Source organism: Danio rerio, chromosome 5, assembly GCF_049306965.1.
Source record: "Danio rerio strain Tuebingen ecotype United States chromosome 5, GRCz12tu, whole genome shotgun sequence".
Taxonomy (NCBI): Eukaryota; Metazoa; Chordata; class Actinopteri; order Cypriniformes; family Danionidae; genus Danio; species Danio rerio.
In genome coordinates this window covers 66,888,348-66,910,324 of record NC_133180.1, presented here as the reverse complement: position 1 = coordinate 66,910,324, position 21,977 = coordinate 66,888,348, and the positions used below count along the sequence as shown (strand labels likewise).

Below are 21,977 nucleotides of genomic sequence, written 5' to 3'. Positions count from 1 at the left end.
GAGCATGCCTGGGGTAAGATGGAGGAGGCATTGAAGATGAATCCAAATAATCTCTGGAAACTCTGGGAATACTGCAAAAACTGTATGAATTCAGTTATCCAAGCTCATGGGAGCTCATTCTTTTTTTTTTTCACTGCACTATGACTTTATATTCTATACTGTACATTATTTCTGTTGAGTGACAAGACTTTTGTCTAAGCAAAGTTAGACTTTACTGTCCTGATTAAGTAACTAGAAAACAAGGCATGATCATATTTTATTTTGGTAAAATAAGCGTAATCTAGACGCCTTTGCCTTTACCAAATGATTAACTAGAAGTCAAGTTATTATTTGTTGTTCCTAAAACTTAGGTAGACGACAAGACTTTTGTCAGGTAGTGTAAAGGGGATAATTTCAGATACAGCCTTAGAGTCTCATAAATGAACTTGGTATTCTCTCTTGTTAAATCTCTGTTGGTTTCCAAACAAAAATGTCATTAGAAACAAAAATTGATGTGGAACTCTCAAAGCTGAAAAGCCCCTCAATAAAAGCCCCTTGCCAAGGAGGTTAAATCATCTCCAGCAGAATGAGAATGACCACTGTGTCTCAGCCTCCCCTGTGATCAGTTATTCTAAATAGGAGCTCATTACCCGACCAACCAGCACATAATCATCCCAAATCTGCTATGGCTGCCAGATGCCGGATTGTCATGAAAGTCCAATGAGTCGTATTATAAAAATTTACATACATTTAGCCTTATTAACCCACCAGAATTAATGCATATAGAAATTATTCCAGCAGTCAGAGCCCAGGGAAAGGATCGATTTTGATGAAGAAAGAAACTGCTGAAGCTGTAGATGTTTTATTTGGATTTTTCGCTAACAGTTTGATGCTAAAAGGCTCATGGCAGAGACACTATCTGTAAAATGCCAGAGTAGTTATTGAAAGATTATTTGCATCACAATGGATGCCAAAACTGTGTCAAGTTGAAGTTAGGATATCACTATTAAAATCTCAAGTAGAATTTTTCGATAATTATCTCCTTTCTCTCATTTCCCTCAGTTATTCTGGGACGAAATGTGCTTCACCTGCATGTCCAATCACATTAGAGTGAGTGAAACATCACCCACACCATCTGAATAGAAAGATATTCAGTCTAAAGCATATCTACAGTTGAAGTCAGAATTATTAGGCCTCCTGAATTATTATATTTTCACCCCCAATTTCTGTTTTATTTAAACGAATTTTTTTTTTTACATTTCTAAACACAATAATTTAATAACTAATTGCTGATTTCTTTTATCTTTTCCATGATGACAGTACATAATATTTCACTAGATATTTTTCAAGATACTAGTATTCAGCTCAAAGTGAGCATTTTATCTCATTTACAGTCTGTAGTCATTGAGATTGAACGATTGTCATCCAATCAAATGGCGATAAGGCTTGGCATGTTGTAATTTAAAAGAAATCCACCACACTGAAAAGCAGCATGGCATCACTTCACTCTAGACACAGACGTAAGCCACATTTACAGTGTTTTTATTAAAATGTATTGATATGTTTGCCAGTATTTCATAAATTGTATGAAAAAAGGATTTCACTTACTAATTAAAATGTACTTTTTTTATAACACTGCAAACTTTAGATCAAGTATTTTTTTCAAATATATCTGTCCTTAGGGGAAAGAAATGCTTCACCTGCTTGTCTAGTCACAAATAAAACGTCCTTTCATCTGAGAAACATCGCTACATTACTAAGTATGCTATTCATCTCAGATACAGAAAAGCTAGTTCATGCTTTTATGACTTCTAGACTGGATTACAGTAATGCTCGGCTCGCTGATTGCCCAGCATCCTTTATTAATAAACTTCACTTAGTGCAAAATGCAGCTGCCAGAGTTCTTAACAGGTCTAGAAAATATGATCATATCACCCCAATTTTACCTTCCTTACACTGGCTGCCTGTTAAGTACCGTACTGATTATAAAATATTGCTTCTTAATAAATAATCTAGCTCCTGTTTATCTAACCAACCTTCTGTCTCACTACAATCCAACCCACTTTATAAGATCTCAAAACTCAAGAGCTTTCGATAGTAGCAGAACAGCAAAGTCTACTAAAGGAGGTTGAGCCTTCTGATTTATGGCTCTTAAACTCTGGAATAGCCTTCCTAATAATGTCCGAGGCTCAGACACAGCTGTCCACAAGAAGTTTGGCCAGAGGAGAAAACATTGTGCCCAACTGAGCCTGGTATCTCTCGAGGTTCCTTCACTTTCGTCAATTGGTGAAGTTTTGTTCCTCGCTACTGGCTTGCTTGGTTTGGGACTTGTGAAGCTGCGCATCAATGGATTTGCTCTTCAGTGTTTGGACTTTCAGCAGTGAAAATTAAACCACACTAAAAATTAGGCAATTAAGCAAATAATAATAATAATATTAGACAATTGAAAATAATATTGCTTAAGGGGGCTTTCTTATTAAAAAATAAAATAAAAATGGATTTTATTCCAGCCTATATAAAAGAAATAAGACTTTCTCCAGAAGAAAAAATATTATTGAAAAAATACTGTAAAAAATTCCTTGCTCTGTTAAACATCATTTGGGAAATATTGGAAAATAATAATAATTCACATGAGGCCATTTTTTATTTAACAGTATCCACGCTGCTTCATCACACTTGTTCAAAAGTGATGATTTTTACCTGTCAGGCTTAAAGAATGTTCCAGAATCAATACCAGTTAAGCTCTGCGGATCTGTCAGCTTGCTATAGACGATAGAGTATTTGAATGCAGAAATGTTAACCTTGCATTTTGTTAAAGCTCTTTTCTTAATTCTTATCCAACGTGGTTTCCTTTACATTTACAAACCCACGGATGAGTTAGAAGAATTTTGCGGCAATTTAATATACGCCGAGCCAGAGATACAAATAGAGCTTAACTCGTATTAAACGTGGAATGTTTCTTTAAATAAATTAATCTTGGTCTATTTTTTCTAATATTCTATCAAACAGGTCTTCAACTGCTGGCTTTAAAATACCAGAGTAAACCCTGCTATACTTGATCATCTAGATCTAGATGAACTAGATCAATAAAAGATTTAGTATTTTTCCAAAAGAAACAGTATGTTGAGTCACACTGACACACACACTAGACAGATTAACTGCACACACTGAGGTTTAGCGTTTTTGCCTTCCACAAAGAATGTGTCATTATAGTTCATGTCAGTGGCTTACTTCTACAGCATGTACTGTGGATGTTCTGAAGATCCTGTGTGGTAACACAAGGTTACATTGACCTCACATGATAAATAGCAAGGCACAAGATACAATTTGTGGTTCATGCAAGACAGGAACTGTAGTAGAGCAGCATTTCACATTAGACTTTTTTCTTCACTGCATTGATCTAATGAGAATTAAACACAAAGCACATGACATTATTAAAGTTTGTTCCCATCCCTTAAATAAAATGTTTCATCTTTTGCCATCAAAAATATGTTTTAGGCAACATCAAGTAAAGAAAATGTGTCCCTTCATTAATCTAGGGTCGCCACAGCGGAATGAACCACCAACTTATCTAGCATATGTTTTAAGCAGCGGATGCCCTTCCAGCTGCAACCCATCGCTGGGAAACATCCATACACATTCACACACATAAACAGTCAATTTAGACAATTTAGCCTATGTGCTACCCACCCAGGAAAAATCTAGAGAAGCAAAAAAATAATTTTGAAAAATTTAGTTGAAATTTTATCGGCTTTAATTTTTTTTTTTTTTTGCAATATTATGTTTGACTTTAGTTGTATCTTTTAATTTCTAAATATGTTTGGTGACTAAAATATTATTTTAATAAATATATCTGTTTATTAAATCTGTTTTGTTTAAATGCAAAATGCATTGCCTATTCACTGGGAAATGGATAAAAAATATTTAGTTTCAATATGGGGTGTATTCAGTTATGGTGAGCACTGTTTTAAAACTAATTTGGCTAGAATATTTTTATAAATAAGAACAGCATTAATTATTTTGACTGACAACAGAAAAAAACAATGTTATCCAATGACTCAAGATAATGTAATTAATCTATCTACGCCTTAAAAATGCACTTTAAGCTGAATGGGGTGTATGCCAAGCTAATGGGTTTCCCATACTGATAAACCGGTGACCTGTTGTTGTGAATTTTTTTTCCATTTTATAAAGTTTCTTTTACAGCATCGATGTTGTAATGTAATTCAAATACAATCAATTAAACAGACTTTGGCATTCATTTAGTTGCGCAAGTGTAAAACGAGACAAAAAGCTGTTTGCTCGCTTGCGCCCGTCAGAATCGGCAGGCTAGCGCAGAAGCTCCATTGAATATACTGGGATAAAATAAATGCTCATATTATAAAGACATGGCGGGGAAAATTTTAATTTAATGCAGTGCTTCTTGTACAAACTGATACCCACTTTATATTGGATATCACTCCCAGTGGAGATTGCTGATTTAAAAAAAAAAACAGACCTTAAAAGGGCAGATTTTGCACTGGCATACAATTCACCGGAAACGATTAACCCAGGTTACTGGCAAATTAAAAGTCCTATTAGCATGCTTCGGCATATACCCTATACTAGTGTCTTGCAAAATAACTAGTCAAGTATTATATCATCACAGCAAAGACAAAGAAAATTAGATATTGAACCTATTTTTATAACTATTTTAATGAAACCGATGTTTAAAAAAATGCTCTCTGCAAAACATTATTTGAATAATATCTAAAAAAACAATAAAATCTGGATCGAAGGGCTAATTATGTCATCCTAAACAGTGTAAAACCAAAATATAAATCATTACATAACATATATAATAAATAATAAAACTATTATCATTGAAAAAAAAAAGTGTAACATCATTAAGATCATTTAGAGGCCTTTCAGAACATATTTTTAATGTACTTTAACCTGTAATGACAAAACCAAAAGTGTTGTTAAAAGCCAATGTGATTATTTTATCAATATGATCTAAGAGTGCAGTACTGTAACTGTAGTGCTATTAGAAACTATTATGGATCTCTGAAAACTATTATGTGTCTTCACCTGTCACTCAGAAATGTATCAAATTGGACATAAAGTGAATCTAAAGTGCTTTCACCTCATTCATGTGGATAAAGAAAACAGCGCTGCTTTTAAAGGTAATTTCCAATGATTGACATCACAGAGTTTACCAGTATTTTGGTACTGATGTTTGAATGATTTCTAAACCGCTGGTGCTGGTATGAGCAGCACATTTGTATATTTACTGAAAAAGTCAGTCAGGCAATTTTACAGTAATTTAGCAGTATTTATACATGGAAGAAGCTTTTATTAAAAGGTGCAGTATGCAGGTTTGACATACAGTGGTTGAACTATTGAAAGCCTGGCTCAATACACAGCAAGCACAGGTTGGCAGATTGGCAATCGAGCCTCACTATCAAGCCTAAAGGCTGATTTAAGGCTGATTTAAGCAGTGTTCTAAATGAAAGCAACGGCAGGCATTGGAAGGAATATTTTATATATTAAAAGGAGTTTTTGTTCTAACCAAACCCTAAAATATATATTTTAGGAAGGGTTTCTATTTCTTGCAGCTGAACAACAGGCTAAACTGAAAATGATCACCTCATGTGTACACCCCATGGGCTTTATTCAGTGTTAAATGCTAAGAATGTGAGTTTAAATGCCTTTTTGCATGACATTCATTGCCATACTACTGAAAGCAGCAGCAGATCTTGAAAATAAACCGTTTAAAATTAAACTTTAGATTTGACTAAGTGCAAGTCAACACAAATCAGTGGTTCAGCATCTACATTCAATAATGTTAAAGAGGTTTAATATGTATTATTTAGATTATAAACTTTATTTTGTTGGAGAGCAGTGAGTGCACTATTCTGTGCTTCTGAATGGCTGTATTAAAATTTTTCTCGTGTTTCGTCTGGTGCAAACAGCCAAATTGCTTATCACTGCGTATCTCATCACATAGCGTGTTGTTAGGACAGATGGTTACAAATGTAACCGGTTCACCTGGGGCCGAAGACTTGCGTGGAAATCATACTAAAACATTGCGTACGTACAAAGCTGTAAATGTGCGTACGCAGAAAAAAATTCAGATGTATGAAACACTGCGTACGCCGAATCTCACGCATATTCTTTCGTACATCTGAATGAACGTGAAACTGAGCGCAACATGCACGAGCACAAAACCCCTCCCTGCCTCCTCCCCCGTATGAATATGCAAATGACTCTACTCTGGCAAAACCCAACGAAAAAGCAATAGCAAAAGCAAGCAAAAAGAGACACTTTGAACAGAATGTGAATTTTAGGTGCTCCTTTCGGAGGTAGACCGGAGAAAAGCGGTGTTATTTCCAAGTTTGTTCTCCGGAATTAACAACAAAAGAAAAAAATTGAGTGGGAGAGTTGATGCGGTTAACACAGTTGGGTCTGAACATCGCACTGAGTGAATTAGAAAAGAAATAGTGTGATTTATAGGTGTAAAATGTTGCAGTACCCTAAACAGTCTCAGTGGCGCAGCTCGTAAAACGCATGTCAACATGTTTTGACACGTTCGAGCATGAACTCGGTTCGAATCCAGCGTCTTATGAACTCTTTCTTCTTTTTTCCCCCGCTACATATCAGATTTTGCCAACTATTTATCACGAGAAAGACAAGTAGGAATCATTAATAAGTGTGTGCATCATATTTTATTTGCACATTTATTGAATGGAAATGTTTCTGATTCACGCATGCAAATTCATCTTCAGATGGTGCCTATATAGCAATGTGCGTGCGGTAGATAGCTCAGATTACATTGGGAAATCAGGCGACCGCTGCAAATTGCGCTTTAATGTTTGGCTGGTCAACTTTATGGTATGGAAACCTTATATACCTGCTAGATGAACCCAGCTGCCATTGCAAGGCTCAAAGACACTTTGTAGAGAGGAATTTAACACAACTGCCTCTAGGAGTCACCAATGGAAATAAAACAGACACGAACAAAAAATGTGCGTACGCCAGCCTTAAAGCTGGCGTGGAGCTGCGCACAATCCCATGTTCAGTTCATCGTTAGTAAATCCAAACGTGAGCGATTCTGAGCGTGAAACCTGCGCGTACGCAGCGTTGATACATGAGGCCCCTGATGCTTACATTCGTAATATTTAGATTTTTTGCTAATTAATAACCACTTAATATGTAACTGAATCTGCGTCTCATTTCAGAGTCTGCTACTGTCCACCGGAGGTCACATTTTGGTCGCGGATGCAAATTTTGAGAGCTTTCCTGACTAAATAAATCAAATAAGCTGTTTTCCACTGAAGGCAACCAAGGGTGCTCCGTGGTAAAGGTGCAGTATGTATTGCTGAATTTACACTAAATATTGCAGGGGTGGGCAATTATTTTTAATTAATTTGTGGCTATATTAAACTCTGGGCCAGACCAAAGGTCTGAGGGTCAGACCAAAAAAAATAAATATATATTCTGTGAAGCTATTCATTAAACATTTATAAAAAGAATTAAAGTTTAAAAAGAATCAATTTTACACAAAGTATTTTAAAGACCAGCATCCCAACAGCAACATATAAATGCAAAGGTTTATTTGTTTGATTGCTTCACCTTAGTTAATTTCTTTCTTGCTTTTGATTCATTCATTCATATTTTTACGTTTCATGTTCAGTGATAGAATTGTAGCCTGCTGTGATACTTGTCATATATATATATATATATATATATATATATATATATATATATATATATATATATATATATATATATATATATATATATACTTGAATTCAACAGAAAATACAAAATAAAGCCCAGATTTGATAGACGGGACTCACAGAACCGTCAAGTTTTTTACACTCTGTTAAAGTCTGTGATAAATAAACAATAAAAAATTACACCTGAGTAATGTATGCGACTACATTCTCCATATGAAGGTCAATTTTAAGCTGCCATCACCAAAAAAGCCTTTTATATAAAATATTAAATACACAACAGCACTTTCTCCATGGTTCATTCTGTTGTTATTAAGAGAGTATACCTTATCAGAGGGTCAAGAAAGGAAAAGCTAGATCAACCTGTGCACTTTTATCATGTTACATTTAGTAACAGCCTCTAATACACTCATGCACTACAGCGGCAGCTGGCATGGAGGAATTACTCCACGTTAGTCCACAGCAAAAGCCTTTCAGAACTCATTTATTCAGTCATCCTTTAAAAGCACACAATCAGAAAAGGTGTCCACCCCTTCGACACTAATGCACCTCATACGGCTATCGCTATCAAGCATGAGTGGATGCTACTAAGCTTTTGTCGCTCTATGGTTGGTTTAACAAAAAAAAAGGATAATCTTATGCCATCCACATATCAATAGCAGCAGAGGAACATGTGAACAGATGCGCGCCTGTGGATGCAAACTGCTTTATTTATGATAAAGCTACAAAGAAGCGGCATATGTGAAATTGATGGACGTTCATGAACATCTTATTTGCATGTCGGAGATAATCAAATGCATGAGAAAGCGTGTGACTGTAAACTCTGATGGGCTGTGCGCTTTATTGTGTGTAATAAAATGATGATATATTGGTCCCCTGAGCGTCTTTTAGTGTCTTTGAGGGACGCTGGTTCACATGCTGTTGGACTGCTTTCTATTCCCTAATTCTTCTGATAAGTAAGCTTATCACACATTGCAGACGGGCCTGTTAGATTCATGCCAGGGTGAGTTTATATTTCTTTACATACATTTTACTTTTCATTCTGCCTTAAATGCATTTCTGCAAGGTTAAGCAGAACTGTGTCTGGAAGCTTGAAGTGTTTCGGGCTTGAATTGGATGTTAGAGTGAATGTTTATTTGGAGAAGGGTTAAATGGGGTCACTTTAAGACGGCTGAGCTCATTAATAGCACCGCTGGAGGAGAATGGGACGTCCCATCTAATGTACAGAAATAACTTAGGGGTGTATTAATTAGCTAACTGACCTTTAGATCTATAGCCTCGCCAGTATATTTTGATAACTGCTGCAGTGATCTAATTGCAAGCAGAGCACAAAGGAATAAAGCTTAAAATATGATATATATAAGATGATATGGGTATGTGCATAACCAGCCTGATCTCATGTGGAAATGTAAATATTTTAGGTTTTGTCAATTTAGTGGCTAATTTGTACGAATTCAGTCGTACGACTTTAAAAAGGAGGCGTGGCACAAAACTCCACCCCTAAACCCAACAATCATTGGGGATGAGTAAATCATGCTAAATTGTACGAATGAGATCGTACGAATTCACAGGAATTAGTCACTAAATCAAAAAGTTACGAATTGCCATGAGATTGTGTTGGCATAACAGCAGTGTATGTAAAGTTTTACCATCTCAAACAAAACAAATAGCTATTTTTTCCTTAAAACTGTTGTTGTGCCACATTTTTTTATGCACCCAGATAACATTTAATATTTTTCATGCCCCCAAATATTCCAGGTTCCATGCAACTTGAGCTAGCTGACTGGCAACATTTGAGGTGTGAACTTTTTTTTTTTACATTTACAAACAATAAATTAAAATAAAATAAAATGAAATAAAATAAAAAAGAAAATTATAGATAGTTTTGTTCAAAACTGTCATTGTGCTACATTTTATGCACACAAATAGCTTTTAATATCTTTCACACTTCATTCATATTTTTAATCCTACTTAATATTCCATTGAGCTAACTGACAACATTTGAGGTGTGAACTACAACAAAAAGAACTGCTTATAATGTTTATTTACACTAAAATGCAAAGTGCTAGTTTTAAAAAATTGTATGCAATTTAGACAAAAAAAAAAAAAAAAGTTAAACACATAAACAAAATACGCAATAGCCTAACAGCACGCTTACTTATTTTACTTATTTGAAACTACAAAACACATTAAATTAAATAGGAATGTCAATACTGTAATCCAGGGGTGTCAAACTCAATTCCTGGAGGGCCGAAGCCCTGCACAGTTTAGTTCCAACCCTGCTCCAACACACCTACCTGTAGGTTTCAAACAAGCCTGAAGGACTCAATTAGTTTGATCAGGTGTGTTTAATTAGGGTTGGAACTAAACTGTGCAGAGCTGCGGCCCTTTTGGAACCGAGTTTGACACCTGTGCTGTAATCTATCATCATATATAAAAAAGTTTTACTATACATTTTGTGCAAAATTGTCTTTCGTGTTTGTTCTCCTGTTGCAGATCTATAAGCCTGGACGTATACTACATTTATTTTTGTCCAGTGTTTTTGCAGTGATCACTGTTAATCATATTAATTTTAGTAGTGACTCTCTGCAGAATCGCTTGCTTAATAAATGTGTCTGTCACTGTCAATTTGGATGCTGTTCCTCTTCATGAAAATTTTCCTACAAATAATGAGTGGATTTTGTACAAAAAAGCATGAAATAAAAACTCTCTTTCAAAGCAAACCTAGGCCTTTTCCTTTCAAAAACTTCAAACTGCACAATTAATCTTCTTTTCACACCAAACCTATGTGTGGTTTTTTAATGACAGGATTTGGCAGCAGGCAGAAGTCAGTAAATTAAATTGTGCTCACATATTCAGTGTTTTGAAGGATACTGAATGAAATGTGTGTGTGCTGTCTATCATCCCCAAACAAACAAGCAGCTCTGTCTCACACAAGTTAAACTGTATTTCACTAACATTTCTTGATGTTTACATACATGTAGCATGTGCAACACATCACACTGTGTAGCCCTTGAAATAATTGAGTCAATTGTAAATTGTAAATACAGATTAATGTTATGAACCATATCATTTATATAAGCAATATAATACACACAGCAAGTCACTCTTATGGTTTTAAATTGAGAAGAGTGTAATGGTCAATATGGCCACTCAAGTGGAGGAAGGGCTGCCTTCTAGTAAAGGAGCTGACATTGATCACTTTAGACCAGGGGTTCTCTATACCGGTCCTGTGGGTCTGGTGTCCTGCAGATTTTAGCTCCAACCCCCATCAGACACACCTCGGAAAGCTAAACAAGCTCTTACTAGGTTTTCTAGAAACATCCTTGCAGGTGTGTTGCAAAGTTAGAGCTAAAATCTGCAGGACACTGAACCTCCAGGACCAAGTTTGGAACATGACAGTTTCATTGTTAGGTCAGCAAAAGATGCTGGAATCTCAGCAAATGCCCCACAGATATGAGAAATATATCTACCTTTTGAATCTCTACTTTCAAATGAACCAACTACATTTAAATAAAATAAAATGTTCTTTGGTTTAGTAATCTAAATGACACCCACGTGAAGTACAGTCTGTCTCATCACATGACATTATGAATTCCTGTCTCTGCTATTTAAATGTAAATTACATAACGGAAACGGACACCACCTGAACAATCACAAACTTGTAAACAAAGACAGCAGCTGTCATTTCAAGAGGAGATTTGCCATCAAGACCAAGTTGGATATTATGTAACAAGTAGGTTATTCTTAAGGTAGAGTAGGGTAGTCAAAGGTATTGAGTTTGGTACCAACTGGTAATTGGCACCAATGTCCTGCCAACATTAGAGCACCAAAACTCAACAGAAATGACTGAGACAGGCCAAGAAGGTCATAAGTTCACCAATCTTTGTGACCTTCATGGCCAATCACAGTCATTTTTGTTGAGTGTTGGTCTTTAAGTATGTGCGCAACTTATTAGCTTGAAATGGTAATTTTTTTAAATTTTATTACCGATTGGTACCGAACTCAATATTTTTGAGAACCCTAAAGTAGAGGCATAGATTGACAGGATGACACTGATTGCGTCCTCTAGAAACAGCTAAAAATAAAGTCGGTGTCATGATCTTGATCCCCTGTAATGCGCATGCAAATAAGCTTGTGTAACCTCAATTTTTTTTTTTCACATGATTTCAAACAAATTTAATAGACAGTTGTTGTTACATTTCATAGGTAATTCCAACTTGAATAATATTCATGGCAAGCAGATTTGGAGAATTTAATGTTTCCCATTCAAACAGAATAACCAAAAGGCGCTTTAAAGTGGCCACCGAGTGGAATTACTTTCCTTAAAGAGCGCCTATTATTTATTTTTAAAAATTACCTTTCATGCAGTGTGCAACACAGCTCCAAGTGAATGAAAACATCCAGCTGAGGTTTAAATCTGAAAATGCACCTTTTTTTTTTTAAATATAGATTTTTTTTTTTTAATAAAATATTCGACTGAGAGTCATTTAAATGATTTGTCATTTGTCTCGACTTCGACACAAAACAATAGCAAATATGAAGTGCTGGATCCAGTAAAACATGAACGTGCCTTTTCGCAGAATGCTGGTGCATGATACTGATCATAACTGAAGATGAGTTAACATTAATGAGTGAATATTCTGGTGTTTAATGCAATAATCTATTCTGCAATGGGGGATTTGTCGGTCATTTGTTAAAGAAAGGGTCAAAAAAATACTATTGATATATGAGACTTTATCAGAGCCTGACTGGAACTTTTATCAGTACACAGTTTATGGATCAGTTTCTTTTTCCATTTCACAAGTCTAAGTAAGTGTGATTAAAAGGGTTGCCACCTCATTTTCTCTAGCTTGAAAAATAGGAATTTAATTATGTTTTGTCTTTTGGAATCGCTCCACGCGGCTTGTGCTGTATTTGGTTGACTCTATATTTCACATCACGTCTAAAGCCACCTTGAAAATGTGGCTCATATCACTTTCTTTACTGATTTAAATGCGTTTGTGAGCTCGCGATCCTCTGCAGTTTGTCATTGCTATAGCCACCATCAGCTGTTCCTACACACGTGTGGCAGTCAAGTTTCAAAATAGTTTAGCTTTTGCCAGTGTATGGATTAATAATGAATGTGTGTCATTTCGTTGTTTATACGTATGGGTAATTCAGCTTTATTTGTATATCGATTTTAAAATGTAAGAACAGAGCAATAAGCTGGTGTTTAACCGCACTGCTTTAATGCACTCCTGCACTAGGCTCACATGTATACACTGCACTCTGACTACTCCACCAATGTTGATAAACAGTAGTGGGCATTTCTCTTTGTCTCGCGCTGAACACAGTCGACCAATCAACAGACTCGGGTCATCGGTCCAATCAGCACAGATTTAAATCACGCTAAGGAGGGGTTTGGGAACAAATGAATCGCTGAACGAATCATATGGGAGTCGATGGGATAATTATAAGACAATGAAAGTGTTTTTTGAACTTGCATGCATATCAGCCTGTTGTTGGAGACCCACAAAACCAAAATATGACTTTTTAATTCATAATAAGGGCTCTTTAAAGGGACTTTGGCAGTTATCCATTGGTGCACTTTTATTTCACAATTTCTTGATATTATGATGTATTGATACTTCCCTAGATATGACACTAATATCACTGTGTTTAATATCATCCATTGAGCTCATTCATAGTCTAAGATACAAGCATTAAAATTTAAGTTTTCGCCAGAAAATACAATAGAATAGAATAGAATAGCATCTAACCTCTGCTTTGAGCCCACGTGTAGCTGATTGGTGCACTCCTGGCCACTGGCAGTTGTTCTCCTCTTTCTATTACCGGCTTCCTGTTATCTAGAATTGAATCCTTAATGGGACGAATATGCTTGGGCAAGGCTTTGTAGAACCAGGCTCCTGAACGTTTCCACACCTTTGAAGAGTGAGAAAAGAAAAACAAATTAAGAGAAGCTCAGTATGGAGCGACTTAAAGCAGGTACTCACAACATTTTGCAAAGGAACCTCATGTTGAAATGTAGACGTGGAGTTATGATCTGCAGACACTCAAACACTGCTTTTAAACTCCTCATTAGAGCTTACTTTTAACCTGAAACTTCACAGGACGCTGTCTGAGTTGTGCAATGCTTTAAATGCTAAAATACTGTTCATTAATACACTTTTAATTATATCCGAATATAATAATAAAAAAAAGAGTTTAGTTGCAAACCTGCTTCAACACATGTAACTAAAGTGTTCATGCAGACCTGAAAGTCTTTATTAGATGCAACAGTTGAGTTTAAGGCAAAAGCAAAAGTATATATTGTGCTTGTCTGTAACATTAAAGATCCAGTAGGTGATTGTCATCAGAAAATTTTTTTGTTCCGCTGGTTGAAAGTCTCTTCATTTTAATAGTAATGATTAAAGTAAATAATCTAAATGTATTTTTATGTATTTTTATATTATGGGTAATGCATAAAACTAAAAATATTCATCCAGTTAAATATTGTCGGGCAATAATTCCCATAATTCTGATAAGTAGCCCAAACTGTCTGTCAACAAATGTAGATTTGTACAACTGCGCACCTCTGTTCAGTCAGATCAGCCATTTTTGTGCACGCGTTAAAAAGAAATGCTGAATCAAAACTTTTTCAAGTTCTGAATCAATAATGAAGTTACTTTGCACGCTGGAGGAAGGATGACACCATGGCTGAAGTATTTCTTTTAGACAGGTTTTGTTGTGAAAAACTATTTTAGTCACGCAAAGCTGATGTAGATTTTTGTTGTGTTACAAATAGGCTAAATGCTGTTCAGTCACTAAAATCTTCCAGCGAAAGATTGATGTGACTATTTTCAATTTCATAAGGGACCTTTAACAGCATAAATACTGTCGATTTTTATTTAATTTAACAACAAAACATCAGTAAATAGCGCTATTCCACCTAACTTGCTTTACTTAATTGGTTTTATATTCACATCACATCGATTCAATTTTGAACAACGACAACCTGTGACGCGCTTCCTATATTGTTTACCATGCTACTTTGAATATTTGGTCTGAAATAGCATGTAAGTATGGCTTGGTAATAAGAGTAATTCCTGCACACCAGATATAATACAATTTTGTGTTCAGAATTGTAGTATTATAAAGTCACATAAAGTTTTCTAACTGGCGAATGACATGATCTAATGGGTCTCTGTCATCTTTAATGTGCATGTTCATAATTCTGTAAGGCGTGAGTTTTGACAGCAGGGGAGGGACTGTGTTTCAAACATTATGCTAATCGGATAGCATTTAGGCAGATCATCAACTGCACCTTTAACCCACTTCTCATTCATTTATTTGGTTTTCCCAAATAGTGACAATGTCAAACAACAAGACATATTAACACAGATTAATCCACAACTCTTCGATCACTCGCAGAGAGATTTTAAAGACACACACTGGAATACGAAGACCATTTTCTTGCAATGTTTAAAAATAGTATACCATCACTCAGCCTCTTCTTCTTTGTGCTAATTAAGAGAACATGGCTTGACGTACAGTTACCATACCAAGCTAAAATGCAGAAAGATAAAACAAAAGTATTAAATTGTTTATAAAAAGTTCTCATCATAAAAGGTACAAACCCAAAGCAATCTAAATTTCCTCAAAAAAAAAAGTCTTTCTTGAACTTTTTTATAGACAGCCTGGGTGTTAGGTTGAAATGGCAAAATATTGTCGATAACGACCCCTAGATATGTGTGTCAACAATTTCAATGTCCAACCCTTTAATATTTGTTATGCTGGGGGTAGGAGAAGCCTTCCTGTAATCTATCACCATGTCTTTTGTTAGACTAAACTGGACTAGACTAAACAAACTAGAGAAAATCTATCACACCAGGAAGTAAATTCTTCCTCAACAGGACCATGCCTAATCCTAAACGTGGAGGAGACTCACAATCATCTGCATATTTTATGATATGACAATTCCCGTACATACTCCGACAATCATTAGGGCTCACACTATGCTATCCGAACCGTGCCCTGGCCCTTTCCCGGATCGTTTGAAAAGTGTGAGTGCTCTGAATCTGGCTCAGGTGCTGTTCACTTGGCCGGCCCTGGCCCTGTTGGAAGAGGTGTGCCAGAGCGCGGTTCACTTATGCTTGTAGTGTGAGTGCAAAGCGCGCCTGAGCCCGAAACTAAAGACGAGACGTGACTTTTAAGGGACTGTTTGACATGGATTTATTAATCATTCTTAATGTTTAATGAACGCAAACTGATGTAGATTATTAAATATGCAAACCCCTCACTGCACGACAGCTGCACCTTCAGCAAACCTCCTAATACCTGCAGCACGAGGACTTTATAATTGTTTATGAGGGTCAAAAGTGGCGGATCTGTTCGGAAAAATATTTGACTGCGTGTCACTGCATCCCAAACGACTAAAACTAACTAAAGAAATCTCCACTGCTGAGCGAGAGCGCTTTTTAAACTGAACAGCGCATCATCGATGACATAAGCATGATCAAGCCCGAATGTAATGTGAGAGTGGGCTGTCGGGGGAGACGGGAGGGGGGACAAGCGTGCTTCGGCCCGGTTCAAGGCAACTGTACATAGTATGAGTACGCCCTTAGTATACATGATGAACAGAAGAGGTGAGAGGCAACAACCTTGAGGGGAACCAGTGGAGCAATACACACTGCAGACATCCTACTAAAAAATCCAGAATCAATCCACAAATATTACTGAGGTGGATGCTGCACACTGGTGGTGAATGAGGAGATTCCCCCCAAAAATGTGTAAAGCGCTTTGAGTGTCCAGAAAAGTGCTATATAAATGTTAGGAATTCATAAATTAATTAATATTTTTTCTTCTGGAGAAAGTCTTGTTTTATTTCAGCTAGAATTAAAGAAGTTTTTAAACAGACAGCAATTCATGCACTATTTCAGGTTCATACTTCTCATAGCAGTGTAAGTAAATCAGTTGACGCACCAATATTCAAATAGTCCTTTCACAAACATTACCGCACCTGAAACAAACAGCATAATGCTCTAGAGGTGTTGTGAGCACACCGCAGTCTGGTTCCAGCCACTCTGGGGGTGATAGAACAGCAAAAGACTGATGCTCGGCAGGCCGGGCACCGATGAAGCCAGAAAGACAATTAAGAAGTGATGGACAGCAGGCTCTAAAATGTCAGGGCTGACAGCAGCTGCTGGAGCCTTGGCAAACACCATCTCCCAGCTGTACCTGCTCAGTTACCATCTCCATTGACATTGGCCAGGGCAAAATAATGCACATCCAGCACGCAGGGTCAATCAATCACATCATAATAAATAGCCTTCCCTGTTTTGCATTGAATTGAGAGTTTATTGTGTGCGGCAAACATTTTAGGAAATAAATATTCGGTGAGTTTGTGTTTGGCGCAGACGCCCCGAAGGAAAACAGGAAGCAACCTTTTTGAATTCCCCAGGGTACCAATTTCTGCAAACCATCGAGGAGAAAAGCGAGTTTCAAATTGGTAGTGCAATCAGTTCATTCACAGCCCAAAAAGAAAAAAAGAAAAAAAAAAAGAAAAAAAACCTTGCACAATCAAGTATAAAGGACATGAGCAGTCATTTTCCCAGAACTGAGTTTTATCAGTGGGAGATAACATGTCATTTAGAGAAGTGATCCACTTTGCAAGTGGAAGAAGTGAATACCATAAAATTAGGCTCTGGAAAGTCTGGTTTTGTCCGTGTCCTCACAACATGCCTCATGAAAAAAATTCCAGCGATAACCAATTTGGCAAAAACGACACTACATGACAGAAACATTCAAATATCAGCGTTATGTGGGTCTGTTTCACATTTTGCTTTTGGTATCATTGTGTGTGCTTGTGTTTATTAGGTGGAGCTTGCGAACGGCTTGCCCAGATTGGATGACGCCAGTGACATCATTGGGAGTCCCTTTATATTAGTCCGACGGCAACTCTCTCACTCTCTGGCTGGTGGAGCTCCATGCATGCCAGGATCGCTCTTTTCGTTGTTATGTTTTTGTTAACTTTGAATTCTTTAGTATTTGTAATGTGTGAACTATTCGTTTAGTTTGTTCAATTGTTCATTTCAATACTTTGTTTATTTTGGTAGCAGGTAGTGTATATCAATTTTCATTCACAGTTTGTTTTATTAATAGAGCCAGTTTTGGATTTTGGGCTGTAACAACCAGCCACTGCACTCCCAATGAAATGGTAAAGGCTTTTGGTAAATCTAATTATTACACATTAAACCTTTTAACATTATTAATAGGCTACTGAGTGACTGATGTTGTTGGTTTGCAATGAATTACAGTTCTGACTTTAATGTTTAAACTTTTGACTGGTCGTTTTATTTTCAAGATCTGAGGCGAACTATCTGCTGCTGCTTTAACCCTTGTGTGCTTTTGGAGATGTTTTTCACTCTGGGGGATTTTGAGTCATAATTTGGCCACAACTTTCTCTGTGTTTCAGTAAATGTAACGATTTTTGGTCACACATCTTATTTTGGGAAATTTTTCACATTTTGGGAAAATGCTTTGAAAATTTTACAAAAATTCCACAATACACTCAAATTTACTATGCTTTCGTTATGGGTGTTTTTCCCCCGTTGACTTCCATTATAACCACATTTTTTGTTTGCAAAGCCATGACACCATTCATGAATTCTTGATTGTTGCTGGTTTGGGGTTAGGAGAAGTAACATTTGTAATTTTTAATGTTGATCATCATTTGCAGTGCAAAAAAGCTTAGTTTTTGCCTTTTATATGGAGTATAGTGTGTTGTGTGTGAGAGAGAGAGAGGGACCTTTGCAGACTTATCTTGATATGTGTGAGAACATCAGAATAAGCTGCTTAGCTCTAAGAACATAATAAACACAGTAAGTGTATTTATGCACACACACACAAACTATAATCTGCTGTTTTACTCCATAGAACTCCATATTAAAGCCAAATTTTTCGCACAGGCCTATCTAAAGTTTCAAGATTACAAGTACATCATAAAATACAAGCATTAAAAATGACAATCAGCATAAAATTAAACCAGGAAATCATTAAAAGCTATCCTAAACTAAAACGTCTTTATCTGAGATTTAAAATTGGAAATAGAGTCCATCTGGCGAATGTGCAAAGGCAGGGAATTTCATAACTTTGGGGCTGTACAACTAAAAGCCCTGCCACCAAATGACTTCATCTTAAAGTTTTGGACAGATAACACTTCAGCAGAAGATGATCTCAGTGAGCGTGAAGGAGTGTACAAATGAAGAAGATCAGAAAGATAGTGGGGGGCCAGGTTATAAAGAGCTTTGTGTGTTAAGAGGAGGATTTTGTATTGAATACGATGGTGAACAGGAAGCCAGTGCAGGTGAAAGAGAATTGGAGTTATGTGATCAGAAGTACGCGAGCAGGTAACTATCCTAGCCGCTGAATTCTGAATCAACTTAATGCTGCAAACTGATGATTAAGAGTTAAATCGGCCTCTTTCCAACATGGAAACCAATCAAGAATTATTGTTATTTTATATTATTATATGATGCCCATGGCTTTGCAACCAAAAATGTCATTATAATGAAAGTCAATAGGGCAAAAACAGCCACCAACATAACTAAAAGGTAGTAAAGTTGAACAATACACAATTGTTAAGAAGTATAAAAATAAAAGTCACATTAAATGGTATTTAAACTTACTTTGGGAGCCTTCAACACTAAATGAGGCACATAATCTTTACCTGTGATCTTATCATGGCAGAATATGTTGTTTTGTCATAACATCACTAAAATAGAAAGCAGTTCTAAAATAGAAATTCTTATGTTACCATGTAGAAAGAACTTTCGGGTTGTGAGTGTGTGCACTTCTGTTTGTGTGTGGGTGTCATTTTACATATGTTGCAGGTAGGAATGGCATTGGAGGATTTGGATTCCATGCTGGTGAAGTTGCACCGGCATGGAATCCTTCTGAAGCCGTCCCAATCGTTCTCTCTCACTCACTTTTTCTTTGACTTTGTAGAGGGTGTTGAAGCGAGCAAGTCTTGCGGTATACATTTACAACAGATTAACTTCTGTGTTATCCCATTAGGTTCAGGAGAGTGTGCCGTTTTGTGTATGTTTTGTTTTTTTAGTTAGGGCAGTTTAGTTAAGATGTATAAGTTTGTAGATGTTTCTTTTCATGCGTCTCTTTCAATATTTAGCTTAGTTGTTTAATACAGTTAGTACGTTTTGTTTTACATCTTTCTTTGATTTAAGCACCACTAATAACCTCCTCTCCATCAGGTAAATGATCAATTATTTGTTATAAATATTTTTATTTAACTAGACAAATATTTTCACTTGTTTTACTACTGGTATGGGAAATACATAATCAATTGCAGTGATATTCAGTCTTCAGTTGTTTTTTCCCCCTATACACTAGTTACGCGCACACAAAACTATCGTATGTTATGTCAAAAATACCCTTAGTTCATAAAAAATATCTAAAGGACGTAACAGATATCTTTTATCACGTGTTGCGCCATGTGTTGCTAGGACACAGTGTTACATGTGTCTAGCATCCTAGTTTTTAAAGTTGACTCAAGCAGGAATATGTTGCTATATGCTAAAAGTTTGAAGTCTGGGTAAAAAGAATGCATTGATAGACTTTTCACTCTGCAATAATAAACACCTGCTGAAAATAATATTTCAGTAAGTGTTCTGAAATGGCAGTATTAAATAGTAGCTATAATTGTATTGAATAACACAATATGTCCTTTGATACTAAAGTGCTACAAATCACCTACAGCTTTTTCTGCTCTATTAAGCCGAAAACCTTCATTGTCTGTGAAACGAAAGACATTATGAATGTACATTATGCATTAACACATGCACTAAAGGACTATGGGGGAAAATGTAAATGCGCCGATAGGTTTTCAGCAAAATAAGTGGAATAAAATTGACTGGACATTCTGAAACCTTCAATAAAAAAAGATGCAATCTCACAAATGACTATTTAAAATGGAGAGCCGCCAGAGGAGTCAAGTATGGTTTTTTAATACTTTCTTCATTTTCAACCAAATGTGCAGAGACAACTGGCTCACCTAATATTCAACCCCTGTTCATACCCTGTTTTCCCTTTTATAGTGAACAAACTACACTTTAAAAATAGATTATAAATAAAATATCATTGCAGTAAAATCTTATATTATCAATTTACAAATGTACTGACAATATCTGAGTAAAATGTGTCATATTTCTGTTTCATAAATCAATAAATAATACCTTTTATAAATATGCATAGATACAATTATGTTCCTACACATTTTAATGAAAATAATCATGTACTATGGTGATGCGTTGCAATTTCCTAACGCTCTAATGCATTGTTGTAATGGTCTATGGCCACTATGAATTCCAGTAGAAGGCATTGGATGAAAATTGTGATAATGTTAAGCATAAAATTAAACCCTGAGGAAGTGTTATCAATGCAATATTGATATGATCGAAACTTGCATTAAAGGCATTTAAAGCTGCTGGAACTCATTACTGTAACATTATGGTTTAACTCTGCTTTCATATAGGAATTATCAGGAATTTCCCATTTCCTCTGAAATCATAATGACAAGATTGTCGCATTAAACTGCTTTGCTGTCATTAATAATTAAGAACCACCAAAGACAGCAGTTTAATTATTAAGTTACTTATTTTAAATCTTATTTTACACTTTAAGTCCAACAGATTTAAAATTTACATTAGGCCAAAACTAAAAGTTGTAACACCTTTTAGTTACAATTCCAACAAAGTCAAAATTCAAACATGGTTGCTTTTGTATTCTGGCTAAAATGTATAAGATATTGTCTGTTGTGAACCAAACATTATACTATAGGGCTGTTAAATGCTTAATTGTGATTGGATGATGAAGATTTTAAGTGTGACATTTTGTTCAGATAAATGCACAGCTGAAGTAGTTCCAGGCATTGCAGTCACTATATCACTATGAATGATTTCATTAATTTCTCAAGCTACAACAGTCAAAACAATCTATCCGAAATGAAACAAATGCCTTAGGATGAAAAGTAGAGATCTGCGCGGGACTAAATTTTGAATCCCGCTCCCGCCCGCACCCGCCAGGTTTTAGCCGGAACCCGACCGCTCCCGCTTATATTAAGCACTTGATGTCACACACGCACACGCGCACACACACACACACACACACACACACACACACACACACACACACACACACACACACACACACACACACACACACACACACACACACACACACACACACACACACACATCTCTCATTCGCGCGTGCGCATACATA

At 36.2% G+C, this 21,977-nt stretch overlaps 1 protein-coding gene across 12 annotated transcripts in view; it reads right to left on the bottom strand.

Moving 5' to 3' along the window:
* The window catches only part of doc2b (double C2-like domains, beta), a 411,729-nt gene that overhangs the window by 310,548 nt on the left and 79,204 nt on the right, over positions 1–21,977 (bottom strand). For all 12 annotated transcript variants that reach the window (XM_017356366.3, XM_073951541.1, XM_068221539.1 and 9 more), the window contains one exon: positions 13,460–13,622. In XM_017356366.3, coding sequence (XP_017211855.1) covers positions 13,460–13,622 — 163 coding nt within the window. The remainder of the gene's footprint in view (positions 1–13,459; positions 13,623–21,977) is intronic.